Raw genomic sequence first — 20,211 nt, forward strand, 5'->3', positions numbered from 1 at the left:
CTTTATATTAAACTACATTGTGTACTGAAGAATAGCTTGCAGTAAATTTGCACCAATAAATAAATTATCTTAATAAAGGAACTATACTAAAGATCTACGTGAGTAGGTACACTGCGAAAGTTAATGTTTATGCAGAAATTACCCCATAATAAATTCAATAGTGGATTATTTACATGAGTTTAGACATTTTTACAATATAAATAATACTTTTCAGGAAATCAATAAATATTTAAAGTAAGCATTAAAGAAAGTAAAGTTTCTTTGCAAACTTTGCCACCAACATCACTAACATCAGTAACGTTCCGTTACACGGCCATTCAACTAGAATGCGCCCGTACCACGCGGAAGTCAAACCTTTTTTAACTTTACTGTTTTGTCTGTGGGCAGAATTTAAAAAGTAGACGTAAAAATGGCGCCAAGGCCGCCAAGCAACTTAGAACGAATATTTGGTGGCATCAAATCAAATCAAGTTCAATAAACTCAGTAACTATTTAGTTCAGCTTAGAAATAATGGCAGCGGTGTATTCGCTGCATTTGCCAGTGCCTCCCAAATCGCCGGTCAAGTGTTTGCCTTCGCGCAGAGTTTCGTAGCAAGCGTTCTGAATTTTATCGGCATGCTCATTGAGTTGCAGATGCCTTAACATCATGATGGCGGACAGGAGTAGAGCCGTGGGGTTAGCCATGTCCTTGCCGGCGAGGTCAGGTGCTGTGCCGTGGACCTGAGGGTAAGATACAAATTTTAATATATTAGACACACATCCTATTCTTTTTATAAAATGTAACCCGTCAAGTATAAAAATTTGGGTGCACTCATCATATGTACTCAAAAATATGTGCCATAGCTCTTATGTCAGTGAATTAAGAACTATGGGACATATTTTTATTTATTTTTACAGAACTCAAAATGAATTACTAGCCTATTCGAATGTACCTACCTACACTATTGAATACTGACATCAAAATCATCTCATTCAGTTATACTTAATAGTGCATTTCGCTCGTATGTACAGTTAGCGTCCTATAGTAAGTAGCATCCAAAGTATTCACGGGCACATTCAATAGCTAGGTACGCTATACAAATTATATGGTGTACCTAACTATTGAATACTTGGGATGCTACCTACTATATGACGCTGACTGTACCGTGCTTGAGTGGCCTATTGCGCGAGCGAGACGCAAGATAACTAGATGACATCATTTAGATATTATTCTGATGTCAGTGTTCTTTCGAATTGGCCTGTAATTATCTAGAACTAGACCAAGATAAGTCTGCAACGATTTTGATAGCACATGCAGTGCAAGTGTTATTTTATACGTCAAACTTCTTTGAAATGATGATGTATAAATATAACACTTGCACTGCGTATTATGCTATAGAAATCGTTGCAGACTTTTCTTGGTCTAATTTTAGTGGCTAGCGTTAACTCCCCAGGGCCTCATTTAGCAAATAGTTTCAACAGCTCACCAACTTACCTATACTCTGTATCTTTAGGTATTTAAATAAAAGTAAACAAAATCTACCCTCAAATGGCTGGTTAAGCCAGTTGAGGGTAGATGAAAACATTACATGATCAAATAATAATGTAGGTTAAAGTCAGGTCGTTCAGTGACTGACCCAGGTTGTTTTGTATTTGGTTGGTTAACCAATAAATGTTATAACTACCCGAAAATATAAAAATTGTTTTTGTAATTTTATTTAAATACCGAAAGATTCAGGATCTGACTGGAAATATTAGAATAATAAAACAATGTTTCAATCATACCTTTATTTTGGCGTCTATTTTATTTACATAAATAAATAAACACTAATATGATTCCATGACCTATTTGCAAAAGCAATCAGAATATCCATTGGAGTAAGATTCTTAAATTACATTTATTGTCAGATTTTATCTGAATCACATTTCAAAGTAAAATAAATAGAAATGCTGTATAAATAAAATATAAAAAAATAAAATAAACAGAGTGGTGTTTGGGCCTTCATTCTAGATTTATCGGTACATACACAGTACTACATATGGAGCATTCCACGGGCTGTCCCGTACAAACGCATTTTATTTTCTGTGTTGCGACTTTTTTCTCGGCATTTAAAGCGGGCGATTATTTTTCTGTGCATATTTTTGACCATTTGTCATAGAAAAGGAAACTCTTATAGCTTTAAATCTTCAGAAACGTCGCGTTTGTACGGGACAACGGTAGACAATTTCATGGAATGCTCCATATGTATTTTTTTGTTGGTAGCTTAAAATTAAGCTATTGGGCTAATACAATTCTTACTATCGTAAAAAATACTGGAATGAAATACCAAGACATCAATATACTGGTAACATAAGAAATACAAATTGTTAATACTTGATAAGGAACAAAAAGTGTCTCAAAACACAAGTTAAACCTACACTTTAGTTCTTCCACAAACCTATGTTTTCCATCGAGTTGGTAGAGTGAGACCAAGAAAAGTCTGCAGCTATTTTAATAGCCCACGCAGTGCAAGTGTTATTTTAAACGTCAAACTTCTATGACATTATGACGTATAAATAACACTTGCACTGCGTGGGCTATCAAAATCGCTTCAGACTTTTCTTGGTCTAACTTTATTTTTCTATTTTTTATAGTTATATAATTTTTCAAACTATAGGGGGCAGCACCTACTTACTGCCGTGAATTGTCAATGTCAAGTTTTCGTTTTAGGCACAGAATACTACTAGGCACAGAAGATTCTCTCTCTAACAAAACACGTCTGTTACGATTAGGTCAGATGTGACCGCTAGGTGGCGCAAGCGCCACGCGTACTTGTAGCTACTTGTTGCGACGCGTGGAGTGAGCCACGCCTGATTTAGGCCACAATGTGGGCAATCCTCCGACATGCACGCCAAGGTCTCTATTTCTCTCTTTCTTCTATATCTGTCTCTTTTGTGCGCCTCTAGATTCTCTAGATTCGTAAGCATCAAATTGTTACTTTTATTGAAGGAAAATATAAATTTGTGGCACTTACGCAAAAACAGCCATTATCTCACTAACTTATTGATAACAAACATGTATAAATAAATAACCTAAACAAGTCAGAAATATAACGGAATGTCAAGCTTATAAATTATGTTTCAGACAAGGGAACCTTAGGTTACATTGTACAAACGTAATCTTTTGGTCAAATTTGATTTGACAACGTAGACGCCAATAAAAAAACATCTTGTTTTAACTAGGTTGCAAAAGACAAAAACGAAGGCCATCATAAAAAAAAAGCGCAAAAACCAAACCAATAACAACTAATCAAATAACCCACTAGTCATTCCAGGCGCAAAAGTTCTCAACACGCTCGCTGCGTTTCCGCGTTGAATCGCAATAGATAACCTCAGTGGCGTAGCTAGCATGGGTGGCACCCGGTGCGGAAATTGTGGGTGTCACCCCAAAATTCAATCAAAATTGTAAAATATATTTAAAAAGAGTAATTGTAATTTTTTTTAAATAACTCAAGATTTACTCCATCGCTTTCATTTTACGAATTTTTATAGGTGGCACTACTGATGTTCACGGTCGGGTGTCGCCCCTAAATGGGTGACACCCGGGGCACCCCCGCCGCCGCCGCCCCCCCCCCCCCCTCGCTACGCCACTGGATAACCTTTGCACCACGAACGGGGGTTATAAATAGCCTCCTAAGGCCCAAGGTCCTACTTATAGTACCTTCAGTTCGAAATTTAAATCCTATTCAATTGCAAGAGAGTCGCTTTTTGCATTGTTTCGGTCCATTTTCCTACTCCTAACTTTACTTCCTACACTATAGGTTCAAATTTCAGTAGCAAATTTTGGATTTTACATTAATATGGGTGGCTCTTAGGAGGATAGATTTTGTAGGATTTTATGACCAATTGGAGGCTCCCAGAGCAAAACTTTTAAAACTCCAAAGGTACCAGCAATTTTATTTTTATTTTTTTATTATTATGAATGGGCTTACTCATGGCCACAAACTAGCCGAGGCGTAGACGTGGCCTACGATGGAGCGAGCTCGCCCAGAAGGTGCCTGTTCACTCTTGATTTGAAGGTTGCCGGGTTATAAGAACACGGAAATATAGACGCCGGCAAGGAATTGATGATTCATTTGTAAAATGGAAAGTCTAAGAAATGCATGAGATCTCAACATTCAAAGTAATCTCAGATTATTGATGTATCCTTTGAATACTTTCTTTGGCAGTAATGTAAATGAATTAGAATCTCATTCTTATGTCTTTATAAATAAGGTTATAAATTCGCTACTACGGTGTCACTATACTATGTAATTGATGGGCATTAGTCAACAATTTGATCTAATAATTTAACTATTCGATTGTGAAGAATTGTTGCGGTTTTGGTCACTCTCTATTAGGTCTAATGGCAATGTAATACTGTGTAGTTGAATTCTTGTACTTACACTTAATACATTAAGGCGTGTCTCCATATTGCGCGGCAAACTATCGAACATTGGCTCGCGAGGCAGCCGCGCGCAATGGATACCGGGTGGAACTCGATCAGATCGCGTTGGCTTGCGAGCCAACCCGGTATCTATTGCGCGCGTCTGCCTTGCGAGCCAATGTTCGATAGTTTGCCGCGCAATATGGAGACACGCCTTTAGATTAACAAGGTCTTAGATGAGATTTCTTAATAAACTATATCTGAAATATATTATTTCTATTGTCAAGTAAACTTACGTTGTTAAGCACCGATATTGACAGTGACCAAACCATCAATTTAATGCACTGATTAAAACTAGTATGTGTGGTTAATTTTAACCTCAAGATGCATTTTTTAATAGCTATCGATTTTCTCGTGACTTTATAGGCAAGAAATCTACAAATGTAACAACAGTGTGAATGATCAATTAAAGTGGAATGTTGTATTTATTTGTCGGTCAGTGGTCGGATTGATACATTTGTAGATTTCATTACTTTCATCTCAACATTGGTGGGTCCACAAAGAACGAACTGTCTCGTGGAAATTGCCACATGAAGCAGTATTATATATGCCTCGTCCGTGACTAAATCACTCGTCACAATATCTCGGGCGAGGCGTCCATAAATCTAGGGTGTACTCCCATTTGTCCCACTCTAGGCACAGACAGGAATAGGTGCATTCATACGACATACCCATCCGTCCCCGCCTCATGTATGGCCGCGGCTCAGACAAGACATCCTCCAGACTGAGCATAGTCGCGCTACCCCCTCTGCTACAAATATACTGTAGTTTTACTCCATTTTCGGTGAAGTGTCTTAGAACGGACCAATCATGGCACGGGACTCGCTCACCTTGTCCGCACCCCTGTATTTTTGGCAGCATCGGTTTTATGAAATAATTGCTCTAAGGTCCGTCTAGAGGACGTCTTGTCTGTGGGCGGTATAGTTGTGCCGTTCACGTGAACGTTCTGTTTTGTACGGAGAACTTTCTCGCTCGAGAATATTCCCCATAGTAAACGGAGAACGTTCTCGAGAACGGCACAACTCTATAGTTTGTTTTTTTTTAGCATTAGAAATAAGGTAAACAATCTTGATGTGTCTTTTAATAGAAAAACACATTTTAAAAATAAATTACGGCAAATATGTAACAATTATGAATCTAATACGATCATTTATATTCTTCTGCTTTCATAAGTAATAGTTTTTGATTTTTAAAAAGCGTTTTTCAATTAAAAGACATGTCAAGATCGCTTACCTTCTTGCAAGTTCTTTCTAATGCTAAAAGAAATTAACTATAGGCGGCGGTTTACGCCAATTTACCAGCTTTAAACTGCACCTCGAGGTCACGGTCCCCTTAATCTAAATTCTTAATAATTTCATTAGTATACGCCGTGCAAGTGCTCTTCCCGCCCAGGTCCTCGGTCAGCACCTGTCCCTCGCGCAGCACGGTGAAGCAGGCGGCCTGGATGCGTTCAGCGTGGTCGTGGAGGCCGAGGTGGCGCAGCATCATGACGCCGGAGAGCAGCAGCGCGGTGGGGTTGGCCTTGTCCTGCCCGGCGATGGCTGGAGCTGTTCCGTGCACCTGCAGGTTAGTGGCATGCGTCTCAAACGGCACCAACGTTAACAGAGCGGCTACCGCGAAAACCGAAATTCGCAAATTGCGGGGATCTTTCTCTTTTACTCCACCGAAGGCGTAATTAGAGTGACAGAGAAAAATCCTCGCAATTTGCGAACTTCGATTTTCGCGGTTATAGCCCAGAATGCTGACCAAAAGTATGGGAACGAGCTTAATACAAGGGATAAAGCCTCTCATAGACAACTATGGAGTAACCGATTGTTTAAAATGATGTTCCGGTGCCCGGCTTCTTTTAGGCCCACTTGCACCATCCCACTAATCCGGAGTTAAGCGGTTAAACCGTTAACCTAGTGTCAAATTGTATGGGTGACCATGGCAACTACAGGTTAAACCGGTTAACCCCGGGTTAGTGGTGCAAGTGGGCCTTAGAGTTTTAAACGATGTGTCGCCAGTAAGTTTTGTCGTCCATGAAATAACAAGAATTAGACCAAGAAAAGTCTGTAACGATTTTGACAGCATACGCAGTGCGAGTGTTATTTATCCGTCATAATTTCATAGAAGTTTGATGTTTAAAATAACACTTGCACTGCGTGTGCTATCAAAATCGTTACAGGCTTTTCTTGATCTAACTACTTATTTCATGGCCGACAAGACTTTTACTGGCGATACACCTTGTAAAACGGAAGCATCAAATAATTTGTTTCCGTACTTTTGGCCTGACACATGATATAAGGTTAGGACAGTTAGGTGTTTTAAGGGTAGGTACGATGGCACCAATGAATTAAATGGCTATTGATTAATACACGAATGAATTTCTAATTTCTATGTTAACTGACTTCATTCCCTATTTGAATATTAGTTGTACTCCAACCAATACCCCTAAATTCGAAATCAAAAATTTCGACTAATTGTAAGTCAAAATGATTATGTATTTCAAATAATTTCGACAAATTTGATTCCAATTTTGTCACATAAATAAACTAAAACTAATTTATTGGTAAATACCCTAAATTCAAACACTAGACATAACAGAAGGTTTAGTAGTAACAGGACATTTTAATGTTTAGTAACACATTTGATATCATGCAAAAACTGATTTTGAACATGTGTTAGTGGACGAACACAATCCACACCGGTTAGTACACGCATATACTTTGTGAAACAGACTTACTTTTGTTTGATTATTATAATTATTATTCACTTTATATTTCAAAAAATACGACTTGTATAAAAAGTCGTCAAAGACATTGTAAACAGGAAACAGTAAAAACGGTATCGTCTTGGGTCGTCCCATTCGTTTTTGGTCAAGTTCTTAAATTAGTCCTATTCTGCTTTCGTCACCCATTCTACATTCGTTACAATCGTTGGTGGCTTTCAATGTAGAATGAGTGACGAAAGTAGAATAGGACTAATTTAAGAACTTGACGAAAAACGAATGGGACTACCCAAGACGATGCCGTAAAAACTTCGTAATTTGGAAGCGTAACTACATCTAGTACGCCTCTTTATGGATAAGACTATATAACAACACTTCATTTCAATACAACGCCGCGGTCACACGGGTGAATCAACTTTTAGAACACTGACTTCATAGACTCGCCAACAAAAAAAATTACAAAACCATTTTAATTTTTTTACTTTTTTGGTTACACGGACATTATTAGATCCATAAGTGTTTAATTAACACATTAAAATTACCAACTTGATCAGACAAAAGTTACATTTTGTACGGTAACGCAGCAGAAAAAAAATTGCTCCCATACAAAAAAGGTGTGTCCCTAATTTTTGTATGGGAGCAAATTTTCTAATTTTCATTTAAAATAAAGCACCATCTACATTTAATCACTGCACCTGAGTATAATAGGGCTGGTCTATGAATAGGCCTGGATACTTACAGATTCGAAGAGTGCTCCATTCTTGCCGATGTTTCCTGAGGGGGTCAGACCCAGGCCGCCGACGAGACCCGAGCACATGTCAGACATGATGTCACCATACAAGTTGGGCATCACCTGAAAATAGACAATCGATATTGTATGAATTGCTTTTAAGTTGGAACATAGAAACCAAATATAATTATTTTGTAGAACGCCTCAAGGTGGGTCCACAGAAGCAGCATGGACGGCATAGACCTGTTGTGTCGGGTTATTCCCACTAGTTCCGACCAAGTTGTTGCCTTTTGTGTGAACCCGTCTATTATATCAAGGCATGTTGCTTCTGTTTTATCTATGAAAATCATAAATAAAATACATGTAGTTTTGTCAAAATTCAAAAGTTCAGTAACAAATCGTCAGATGACAACCAAACTCACTAATCACACAAAAATCAACCTTGTTTTGTTACTAGTATGGCTTAGTTGGTTTTAAGTTTATAAAATTTATAAGTATTTTAGGCCTTTGTGGTCTGCTTTTTTTTGCATGAATTGATTACTTTTGGTTGTCGTCTGAAGACATGAATTTTTACTAACACTGATTTAAGTTTTCCTAGTTAACAATTGAGTTTATTTAACCTTATTTTTTTGTTCAATAACTCTCCTCTATGTCTGTACCATGTGTGAAAGGTTCACACATAAAATATAAGGTCGGTTTGTACGTACCAATACGTCGAACTTGGAGGGGTCTTGCACCATGTTCAGGCAGACGGTGTCCAGGTAGCGCTCCTCGAACCTGATGTCGGGGTACTTAGTGGCCAGGTCGCGGCAGCAGCGGAGGAAGAGGCCGTCCGACATACGCCTGGAGTTATGCAGTTGTGGACCTTATCTTAAAGTTATAAGGTCGGTTTGTTACTCACCAATACGTCGAACTTGGAGGGGTCTTGCACCATGTTCAGGCAGACGGTGTCCAGGTAGCGCTCCTCGAACCTGTCGGGGTAGTTGGTGGCCAGGTCGCGGCAGCAGCGGAGGAAGAGGCCGTCCGACATACGCCTGGAGTTATGCAGTTGTGGACCTTATCTTAAAGTTATAAGGTCGGTTTGTTACTCACCAATACGTCGAACTTGGAGGGGTCTTGCACCATGTTCAGGCAGACGGTGTCCAGGTAGCGCTCCTCGAACCGGATGTCGGGGTACTTAGTGGCCAGGTCGCGGCAGCAGCGGAGGAAGAGGCCGTCCGACATACGCCTGGAGTTATGCAGTTGTGGACCTTATCTTAAAGTTGTAAGGTCGGTTTGTGTTTGTACTCACCAATACGTCGAACTTGGAGGGGTCTTGCACCATGTTCAGGCAGACAGTGTCCAGGTAGCGCTCCTCGAACCGGATGTCGGGGTACTTAGTGGCCAGGTCGCGGCAGCAGCGGAGGAAGAGGCCGTCCGACATACGCCTGGAGTTATGCAGTTGTGGACCTTATCTTAAAGTTATAAGGTCGGTTTGTTACTCACCAATACGTCGAACTTGGAGGGGTCTTGCACCATGTTCAGGCAGACGGTGTCGAGGTAGCGCTCCTCGAACCTGATGTCGGGGTACTTGGTGGCCAGGTCGCGGCAGCAGCGGAGGAAGAGGCCGTCCGACATACGCCTGGAGTTATGCAGTTGTGGACCTTATCTTAAAGTTGTAAGGTCGGTTTGTTACTCACCAATACGTCGAACTTGGAGGGGTCTTGCACCATGTTCAGGCAGACGGTGTCCAGGTAGCGCTCCTCGAACCTGATGTCGGGGTACTTAGTGGCCAGGTCGCGGCAGCAGCGGAGGAAGAGACCGTCCGACATACGCCTGGAAGTAAATTAGAAAAAAAAAACATTAGTTTTCAGAAATTCAGTAGTATTCAAGCATGCCATTGCACACACGAACGTCAATGGTGCAAGTTTTAGAACTTAATAATAATAACTTACAAGTTTCTGGTAAGTTCTCAGAAACGAGTGTAGAATTTCACAGAAGTTTCAAAGAAGTTTCCATTTTTGAGGGTTCTTCATAGGAAATTTTGAGTTCTTATTTCAATGTGGCAAGTTTCGCAATTTTTGTAATTGAATTGAAATGAATTTTTCCGTTGGCTGTGTTGGCACATTGGTACAATTATTTAACTCGCAATTCACATTTTAGTAAGCATTGTATTGTAGAACGTCCGTGAATGTCCCTCAACCAATAAGAAACAAGCTTCACTTTAGTATATTTAATATTCCCCGATTTTGGCACCTGATTTCTACGTTTTTTATAGTATCAAGTGTGGCGTAATAAATGGGGTATGACGGAAAAACAAATAATATCAGAACAAAGAAAATGCAATTTAATGATATATCACAACTAAACCTGAAGATCCCGGACACATTCGTCACTTTTCAACTAAGTTCCTAAAAACGCATTTATGTATTTTTTGTGCACTTTCGTCAGTAGTGACGAATCGTAATCCCAAACCTCCTAAACCGGCGAGCATGTATGAGGAATGTTATGAAAGTGAAGGAAGCGAAAGAGGTATGTCAGGATCGTAGCAAGTGGAAATCTGTGGTCTCTGCCTACCCCTCTGGGAAATAGGCGAGATTATATGTATACTATGTATGTATGTACCTCACGACTTACCTACCGAAATGTTAATGTACATAAACTGACACAATCCATTACTCCATTTGTAAACCTTTTTTAAACAACATAAGGCCTACCAATCGTCAATGCTATTGTTATCCCTCGCGAGCTGGAAGGCGAACTCGGCCATCCTCTGGCCTCCTCGGTGATCAGCTTGATGCTCTGCACCATGCCGTCGAAGTCCAAGCAAAACTGAACTTTAAGTTAAGGAAATAGAAGTCATTTTCAATTCTCGCTTACATGATGTTGGCCTTGTGGACAGCGGTGACCTTCTTCCTCTTGTTGTCCCTGGCGAACTGGAAGGCGAACTCGGCCACCCGCTTGCTGGCCTCCTCGGTGATCAGCTTGATGCTCTGCACCACGCCGTCGTCGATCTCGTGGATGCCAGAGTACAAATAGATGCCAGTAGACACTCACATGATGTTGGCCTTGTGGACAGCGGTGACCTTCTTCCTCTTGTTGTCCCTGGCGAACTGGAAGGCGAACTCGGCCACCCTCTTGCTGGCCTCCTCAGTGATCAGCTTGATGCTATGTTACTACAGGCTAGAGCCAAGGCAAACGACAGTACAAGCAAAACCTAACTTATTGTTAAAGGAATAGAGGACATTCTCAATTTTCGCTTACATGATGTTGGCCTTGTGGACAGCGGTGACCTTCTTCCTCTTGTTGTCCCTGGCGAACTGGAAGGCGAACTCGGCCACCCTCTTGCTGGCCTCCTCAGTGATCAGCTTGATGCTATGTTACTACAGGCTAGAGCCAAGGCAAACGACAGTACAAGCAAAACCTAACTTATTGTTAAAGGAATAGAGGACATTCTCAATTTTCGCTTACATGATGTTGGCCTTGTGGACAGCGGTGACCTTCTTCCTCTTGTTGTCCCTGGCGAACTGGAAGGCGAACTCGGCCACCCTCTTGCTGGCCTCCTCGGTGATCAGCTTGATGCTCTGCACCACGCCGTCGACGATCTCGTGCTCGATGCCGGAGTACTCGCCCTCTGTGTTCTCGCGGATGGTCACCACGTCCACGTTGTCGTATAGGGTTTTAATACTGGAAAAATAAATAAATAAAGGTAAATATACCGTATGGGTGAAGATCGAGCGGTTTGGAGAGCGTACTCGGGCCGTCCGGATGGTCGACGACCGGTTGGGCGTCCTAGGTATCGCTGGTGCGATGAGGTCGTGAAAGATCTGAACGAGCTCGGTGCCGTCGATGGGACAGAAACGGCGCTAGACAGAGAAGCATGGCGTTCCTTAGTGTCAGAGGCCAAGATCCACTTCGGGTCGCTGCGCCTCGGCAGTAAGTAAGTACATATACACTGTTATTCCTGAAGGAGGGCTAGATGGCTTTCCCGTATAGAGGCCGTGTGAACGATTTTGAATGTTGCCATACAATAATTTTGTGGCACTACGATATTCGATAAAATCTCGTATTCGGTACAGACGACGTCAAAGATATGTTTACATTTTTCGCCTTATTACAAGGGAGTAAGGTGCAAAAGTGGATACAAATCTTTGACGTCGACTGTATACATACGGGAAAATTAACGACGTGTGAACCTAGCCTAACACTAATCAGCATAAGAACCTATAAGCATCCTATAAATCCTATGTTATTATAAAATATAAAACACGCAAAAAACATCATACCACGCAGATAGGCGTACGTTTCAGTAAATAAGCGTACTAATTTTAACTACGAATGCTAACGACAAGTTGATATCTAATATCTGTTGATATTGATAAGCGTGAAGCTGAAATAATTTCTACAACACTATGTGTAGCTATTGTTAATATTCTTATCTCGTTTTTATATTGTAGTACTTCTACGAATGTCACTCCGGAATGAGAAACAAACTTCGCTTCAGCACATTTCATGTCCCCCGATTTTGGCACCTGATCGCTACATGTGTTGTAGTACCAAGTGTGGCGTAGTAAATGGGGTTTATGACCTTTTAGTATCGAAAATAAGTAGTTACAGACAAAACATCCTCCTGACTGAGCATAGTCGCGCTACCCCCTCTGCCACGCATACTGTAGTTTTACTCCATGTTCGAGTCGAAAGTGTCTTTGTGTGACGTCCGTGTATTTGAACGGACCAATCACGGTACGGGACTTCGCTCACCTCGTCCCGCGCACCCCCGCATTTTTGGCATCATCGGTTGCATAAAATAATTGCTCTAAACTCGGTCTAGAGGATTCCTAGTCTATGTAAGTAGTACAAAGAAAATATAATTATGCCTTTGCTTATAAGGAAACAAAATGTTTTTTTTTATGGATGGTTGGCATCAACTAAGTGGGCAGTGTTCAGAGTTCAGAATGGCCAGTGGGTTTAGCACAAGAGCGCCGCAACAGTATCTCGCACGCGAGATAGACTACCCGTCTTTTTCTAACTGTATTAATTAGAAAGGGAAGGGTAATCAATCTCTTCTTATGCTCTTAACAAAGTCGTGTTCAGCTAATATTGAACCTAATGACTAAATATTAACCAATCATACAAGTGTGGTTTAAAACTAATTAATTTTCATATATTTTAAATTTATTAGGCACTTTGTCGTTTCTTTGCTTGCGTGTCATATTTTTCAAATCAATTAATAAATTAGGAAATACACAAGTGCCCATTATTATTGTATAAGGGCCCCCCCACATCTGGCGTCTTTCGAGCGTCGGCGTCTACAATTCTATGGCCGACGTCGACGCAACTGCGCAGCGACGTCATTTTCCATAGCGCTGGACCGACGCCGACAGACGCCGACGCTCGAAAGACGCCAGATGTGGGGGGGCCCTAAGCCGTGTACTGTAAGGCCAAGCGCGCACTACGATTTTTTGTCGCGCGATAATTTTGTCGCAGAAATGCAACGTATGTGTTTATATGTCGGTGCGCGCACATGCTACAAGAAAATATGTAATACAGCGTGATTTATAAATCGTGTCGCAAAAATTTAATCGCAGTGCGCGCAGGCTCTAAGCCATTAAAAGTATTTCCAACTCAATATCCATAAATTGTCAATTTGCACATGTCGTAGAAAATTATCACATTGCTCCACAAGTAGTTGCCTGTAATCTAGCAGAAGGTCGAAGTTATGTGTCATAAGAGCCGACTTATCAGTGTCGCGTTACGGAGTACTAGTAATTATGGCTATGAGTGTTTGGTTACAGTTTTGTAAGTCTGTCGGTTAAAGGTAAAGTTAGTAAAGGCGTTTACAAAACCCGATTATGATTGGCTATAGGTACCGTAAAATGGGGTGAGTAAGGTCAAAACTGTAGTTCAAACCTCGATAAAAATTTATTTCCATTTCATAACTTTGACGATAAAGAGGAAACCCACCTCACCCCGTAGTGCCTCGTATTTGGGGCGAGAGGGGTTTTCATACAAAGATTTTGGAAGATTGTTGGATCGATTTTTTTATTATGCGTATTACCATAGCTCCATTTTAAATTGTAATTATTTTTGTAGCAGTAGCCTTAAAATCCCTTCTCAAACCTTCTCTCCCCATTCATAACCCACCTCTCCCCGCGAAACCTACTCACCCCGTTTTACGATAATTGCAGTTATTTTGAAGAAAATTTGGCTTCAACATAGGTACCCATATGGGAAACGGTTTTACAGTTATTACTATTTTATATTAATGGAGGACTTTCTGAAAATTGTATAACGATTTTAATAGCCTGTTACCACAAATAAAGTGAAGATTGTCTTACAATTATTATCAATATTTTTTAGTTTTTGCAATAAACGTTTTTCTATTCTATTCTATTATATATAATATAGGTAGATTATTTGGTTTCACACATAATGCGTAAAACATAAGACTGGAAGCACCTATTAAGTATAAAGGCTTCGTCACACAGGCGCGTTTACCGGGCGGCGCGTGAGCTGGGCGCGCCGCTTTTACATAAAAAACGCCCGGGAAGTGCGCCTGTGTGACGGAACCTTAAGGCTGCTTTTCCAAGGAGACTTGTCGGTTCACAGGTGTGTCAAGAGCTAAACATTGCCAAATCGCAACTGGAAAAATAGCCAAGCCCATTCTGATAAAATGTAAAAACATGGATTTTTGGGGGTGTGACCAGATTGGCAATCACTAAGGTCATTCATATCACAATTCAAGTTTATCTCGGCAGATACACTATCTGACATTGTCTAGACACTCATGTACCGCTCGTACCAGATAAGCTCTTTACGGATGTGAATGAATGATGTCAATAAATCAAATGGAAAATCCGTTTGACTGATTAAAATGTGATCTGATTCTTATTCAGAAAAATCATATGTACAATTATTAGACAATACAATTGAGATCAAAAAAAAATCCTCTTAAATAAAAAGGTTTTCTGGGCATCTTAACTCTCATGATCTTATTTATCTTATTTTTTATTATTATTTGTTCATCTTAAATCTTAACTGTTATGATTCCAAGATTTGCTGGAATTACAATGGTTTAAAAAAAAATAAACAAAGATTAACATTTAATTAAAAATTAAGATTCAAGAACAGGTTTAATTGAATGCCATTCAATTTCATACAATGGCAATAAATATGCAAGTCCATTGATAACATACAAAAAAAAAACATAAATAAAACACACCTATTTATATGTAAAACACTGCTAACAACAAGAGGACATGTCTTATAAGATGAATTAAAAAAAACTTACCCATCTAAACTCTTGCAAGGCCTCACATTGGCATACAGGTCAAACTCCTTGCGGAGGGCCAAGTTGAGGGAGCGGTAACCCTTGCCAACGGGGGTCATGAGAGGCCCCTTGAGCCCGATTTTGTTCTCATTCACCGAGTCTATGGCCTTTTGGGGGATGCCGAACTTTCCATCTGGGCCCTGGAAGATCATACAACTTCATTGAAACAGTATATTCAGTTACATTACTATAATACTGCTCAGGCTTATTAAATTATGTTTTTCTTGAGGTACAATTGTAGCAACATTTTTAAAGTATTTCTGAATAAATATAGTTTCTTTTATTGCTCCAAATGGTTATTTAATTAACATGATACTTTTAAAATACTTAATTAAAAAAAAAACTCAATTTAAATAGTTTTGGCCAAGGTTGTGTCTCATTATGCCAAAAGCAGTAACATAAGTAAGTATTATAGGACAGTATTATAGGACATGTTTACACAAATTGACTAAGCCCCACGGTAAGCTCAAGAAGGCTTGTGTTGTGGGTACTCAGACAACGATATATATAATATAATATATAAATACTTAAATACATAGAAAACAACCATGACTCAGGACAAATATCTGTATCATAATACAAATAAATGCCCTTAACAGGATTCGAACCCGGGACCATCGGCTTCATAGGCAGGGTCACTACCCACTAGGCCAGACCGGTCTCCAAACAACATTTGTATCACTATGGAATCTCACTCAAATTACTGTTTACAGATTCACAATCATCACTCCAGTTCGTGTACAAACACGCAAGGGCTTACCCTAACAGCTGTGACGTCCACTTCGTCCCATTCAATGGGGACTTTCGCGGCCTCGAATATTTTCTGCACTGCCACGGTGATCTCCGGGCCGATCCCATGACCAGGGATTAACGTCACCCGCTTCACACCCGAGCTGTACTGCGCCGTCCCTACTTTCGTCACCGGGACCTGAAGAATACCAAGAAATCCGTCACATAACCTCTAAACCACATAACAATAGAAATAACACAAAAAACCACACTCAACCTTAGTTTCCGCGACCCCATGCCCTCCGGCGCCACCCCCGGCACCAGCTTCGAACCACTTCAGCCAACTTCCTAACACTTTACTCTCACGAAAAGGCTTCAAAAGCTCTTTTATGTAATTCTTCGACATAGCTATACTTAGTCTATTTTTGGAATGCAAGAATAAAAGCGTACGGCCTGTTTGGATTGATTAAACAAATATTACATGCACTACTCGCAAGGAATGTTAAAAGTGGGACACCGAGCTACAAACTTACAATTTTCCTGATAATTCTTGAAGCCATTTCCAAATTTTCGCTATACGACGACGAGAGACAGCTCCGCGGTGAAGGGGCGGAGGGGAGGATATTACGACGGCGACAAATCAACTACGCGCATGACCGGATATTGTCATTGAAACCGTTGAATAAATCGATGTAATTGTTTTTCGTAGCTTGATATGTTATCATTATGGCTAATTGTATGAGTTTATTAAGAAGCGTTATCCATTATTATGCTTCAAATGGATAGATTTTAGAATGTTCTAGCAAGAAAGCTCTTGTACTGATCGGTTTACTTTTAATATAAATATTATGTCCCGGCAACATTTTAAAACGTCAAAGATGTTGTCAATGTCATTTTGACACTTTGACAATGACAAAAGTTTGACACTGCGCTGCGGCTGCCTCTCTTATTGGAATGTGTGGGTGTATTTGTTGATATTTTCTCCGGTAGTTTTGTCTTTATTCCTTAAATTAAGATGATGTTATTGATACGTAATGCATAAAGTTTAGGACTCAAGACAACCTTTCTCCTTACAAAGATAAAATGAGCAGAAACATGGAGCATCCACTTTCCCTCAAACTAAGTTCTTTGAGCGTCATATCTCAATGCAAATTAGAACGGATACTGTCGCTATGTGGCGATAAAAAGGACTTAATTATTGATCCCGTACTAATCAAACCCTTGGAAAGAATTTGTGGCGTCATCTGGCTACGGTAAGTTACACTGGATGTAAGAGATAGATAGATCATTGGTTAAGAAATTGAATATTTTTAATTAACAAAGTTGTCTGCATATTTACATTCCAAAGTGGGGGCAGAAGAAACCTTCTGTGCTGGCACTAAATAAGCAATTTTTTTTTATAATAGTTCCTCATACCATATGTAACATATTGTTTTGCTGTTGTTGCTTGTTGCTGATAAAATCCCAAATATTTTTTCCTATTAGACATAGCTTTTAAAATACACATTTTTCTTACTGCTCTAGTTGATGTAATTGTAGTGTAGGTGTACTTTTAATAATTAATTTCTATTACAGACAACATGGTATTGAGAAAATCTACAAAATGGACCCGCAGTTGGGTCCCACAGCAAATACAAACCGAGTATACTTCATCCCATCCTGCATCCAGAAGTACAAGTGTGTCCTTGACCAGATATCTTCTGTACTCAGCCAAAACTCCTCCCTAGCTGACCAGAACTGCTTCCACATTATAATAGTACCAAAAGTAGTATGCTCTTATGATTCTCTACTAGAGAGCAGAGGCCTATATGGTGTAGTCAAACTGCACCCATTTACCTGGGAACTAATGGCCTTAGATGAGCAGCTACTAAGCTTAGAACTGCCTTTTCTATTCAAGCAGTTATTTGTTGAGCAAAACCATTCCTTATTGTCAAGCATTTCCATGTCATTGTGGAGTTTATTCCATGTCATAGGCCGGCCTAAAGCTATTTTTTCAGTTGGGAAACTGTCAGCAAGTGTTTTGGATATGCTTGAGGTTTATAATGAAACATATGCAAGGGATTTCTTGACGGAAGATAGTTCAAATGAAATTGGTGCACTGATAGTTATTGATAGAAGCCAGGATTATGCCTCTAGTCTTCTCACTCCTGCTACATACAGTGGACTGCTGAGTGAAATATTTAAAATTACTTGTGGACATTTAGAGCTAAATGTTAAAGACACTAAGATAAAGAAAGGAAAGCTGAATTTTGACTTTGAAGAAGATAAAACGGAAGCAAAATCTACAATTATGACTTTAGATAGTTCAATAGATTGCCTATATGGAGAGATAAAACATAGACATTTCTCAGAAGTACTAAGTGTTCTCAGCTCAAAAGCCAAACTGCTGAAAAATGAAGATATAAAAGCATTGGGAATACAAGAAATTAAGCATTTTGTGGCCACAAAATTACAACAGGTCACACTTTTCAAGCAAAGTCTAGTCAACCATGTATTAGCCTGTGAAACCATCATTTCAGAAATGAGCAATAAGTTTGAGAACCTCAAAGTGACAGAGACAGATATGCTTAATAACAAAAATAAGAAATCAAACTTCACTTTTGTTGATGAGAATTTTGGCACTGACATACACATCTACAACAGCTTACGGCTTATGTGTTTACTAAGTTTGACACAAGGACTGTCCTATGACGAATATAATTCACTAGTGAACAAGTATTTACTAGCTTTTGGATACAATTTCTTATATGTATTTAACAATTTGATCAATGCTGGTTTGTTGATTCAACCATCAACATTAAAGTTGTCTCTTAACATTTCAAATCTTGGAAACTTAAGTGACAGATTACCAAAATGGCAGAACAGTTTCCAAACTACGGCAAACAAACTTAAAATGCTTCCTCCTGAGGACTCCAGTAAATCGTCTCCAGGATATGTCTTCAATGGAGGCTACATACCCTTGATAGCAACACTTTGCAATACTATATTGACATCTGATTCCTTACTAGACATTTTAACTAAACTATCTGCGTTACCAGATTTAAAAGTTGGTGGAAAAATAGTAGAGAACTTTAAAGTTGGTATAGAAACTTTTAACGAGAAAATAGATAACTTAAAACCCCAAAGCGACCTAGATTTTGGTTGCAAAGATGCGAAAAACTTAGTTAAATTACTTAAAAATGATACTAGAGTAGGTGGGTTTCCGCTCAAGCCTAAAAGTGTGTTAGTATATGTTATCGGGGGTGTGAACTATGCTGAAATAGCGGCGTGCGATGTCATACAAACAGCAACGGGCAGCAAGATATATGTGGCAAGCGACTGCATAGCTAACGGGGGTGATCTTATGGCTGCTAACACGTGAGGTCACTGTGTAAAGAATATTAACATTTTCAGGGAAGTAAAAATGACTGATCATTTTCACACTAAATGAATCGGAAAGAGAGTATACTATACATATTTAGATATCGAGATTTTAGCTTATTTTTATAATATAAGCAGAAGTTTTTGTTCAGACATTTATGCTTGCGTCTAATAGAATCACCTGGGTAAATAATATATGCAAATGTATCAAATGGAGCATTCCATGAAATTGTCTACCGTTTGTCCCGTACAAACGCGAATTTTCTGAAGATTTACAGGTATAAGAGTTTTCTTTTCTATGACAAATGGTTAAAATATTCACAGATAAATAATGGCTTGCTTAAAATGCCGAAATAAAAATCGCAACACAGGAAATAAAATCCGTTTGTACGGGACAGTCCGTGGAATGCTCCAAATAAGTATTATGTTATGTAAATAAGTTATTTATTTTTGTTGTCTTGGTGTTATACGTAAAATAAATGAAGGTACCTAAAAAAAAAAAGCTGTATTGTAATTTGTAAGATAACAAAGATAATATATAGGTACATTAAAAAAGGATTTGTTGATAACACTTGTTATTTCCTATTTATTGTGAAATCTCATATCAGTAATTGAGCTGGCTCTCGAAGATTAAAAACATTAGCCATATGTAAAGTGTCATTCTACGGAACTTGCTAACTATGTAAACAAAAGTCACTAGTAAGTAGTAAATTATCATTCTACGACAATTTCAATATGGCGGTTTGTTTACATAGTTACCAAGTTCTATAGAATGACAGTTCCCCTACATCTACTGGTGAAGAGAGAAATATCCATAAAACCAGAATCTCTGAATATATTATTGTTCGATATGGTAACCATAGATGTGAAAATAAAACAATTTCAAAATATTAATATATTTTATTTTATAATACTATTATCACAGTACAA

The 20,211-nt window shown here is 39.2% G+C and overlaps 2 protein-coding genes across 3 annotated transcripts; one reads left to right on the forward strand and one right to left on the reverse strand.

Annotated features, from left to right (window-relative positions):
* Positions 1–60: 60 nt before the first annotated feature.
* Positions 61–16,496, reverse strand: LOC134669440 (probable isocitrate dehydrogenase [NAD] subunit alpha, mitochondrial). 2 transcript variants are annotated; one of them, XM_063527016.1, is made up of 7 exons: positions 16,199–16,374; positions 15,953–16,120; positions 15,154–15,332; positions 11,334–11,549; positions 9,563–9,698; positions 7,893–8,006; positions 61–719 (listed from the first exon to the last, which is right to left on the reverse strand). In XM_063527016.1, the coding sequence occupies exons 1-7, from the start codon at positions 16,325–16,327 to the stop codon at positions 492–494; spliced, it is 1,170 nt and encodes a 389-aa protein (XP_063383086.1). In that variant the 5' UTR covers positions 16,328–16,374; the 3' UTR covers positions 61–491. The 2 variants fall into 2 exon arrangements, with proteins under 2 accessions (XP_063383086.1, XP_063383087.1); XM_063527017.1 differs by lacking the exon at positions 16,199–16,374 and adding an exon at positions 16,455–16,496 and having other exon boundaries at positions 68–719.
* A 365-nt stretch (positions 16,497–16,861) lies between these two features.
* LOC134669352 (vacuolar protein sorting-associated protein 33B) lies at positions 16,862–20,078 on the forward strand. Its single transcript, XM_063526867.1, has 2 exons — positions 16,862–17,174; positions 17,497–20,078. The coding sequence occupies exons 1-2, from the start codon at positions 17,005–17,007 to the stop codon at positions 19,280–19,282; spliced, it is 1,956 nt and encodes a 651-aa protein (XP_063382937.1). The 5' UTR covers positions 16,862–17,004; the 3' UTR covers positions 19,283–20,078.
* The last annotated feature ends 133 nt before the right edge of the window (positions 20,079–20,211 follow it).

This window comes from Cydia fagiglandana, chromosome 12 (genome assembly GCF_963556715.1).
Source record: "Cydia fagiglandana chromosome 12, ilCydFagi1.1, whole genome shotgun sequence".
NCBI classification, from domain to species: domain Eukaryota; kingdom Metazoa; phylum Arthropoda; class Insecta; order Lepidoptera; family Tortricidae; genus Cydia; species Cydia fagiglandana.

Bases quoted from the DNA above. Each gene is read 5' to 3' on its own strand.
- LOC134669352 (XM_063526867.1), top strand. From the start codon at position 17,005: ATGAGCAGAAACATGGAGCATCCACTTTCCCTCAAACTAAGTTCTTTG. The intron at 17,175-17,496 runs GTAAGTTACACT...TTTCTATTACAG, and splicing joins TGTGGCGTCATCTGGCTACG to ACAACATGGTATTGAGAAAA.
- LOC134669440 (XM_063527016.1), bottom strand. From the start codon at position 16,327: ATGTCGAAGAATTACATAAAAGAGCTTTTGAAGCCTTTTCGTGAGAGT. The intron at 15,333-15,952 runs GTAAGCCCTTGC...ATGATCTTCCAG, and splicing joins TGGACGTCACAGCTGTTAGG to GGCCCAGATGGAAAGTTCGG. The intron at 8,007-9,562 runs GTGAGTAACAAA...GTCTATTTTCAG, and splicing joins CCTCCAAGTTCGACGTATTG to GTGATGCCCAACTTGTATGG.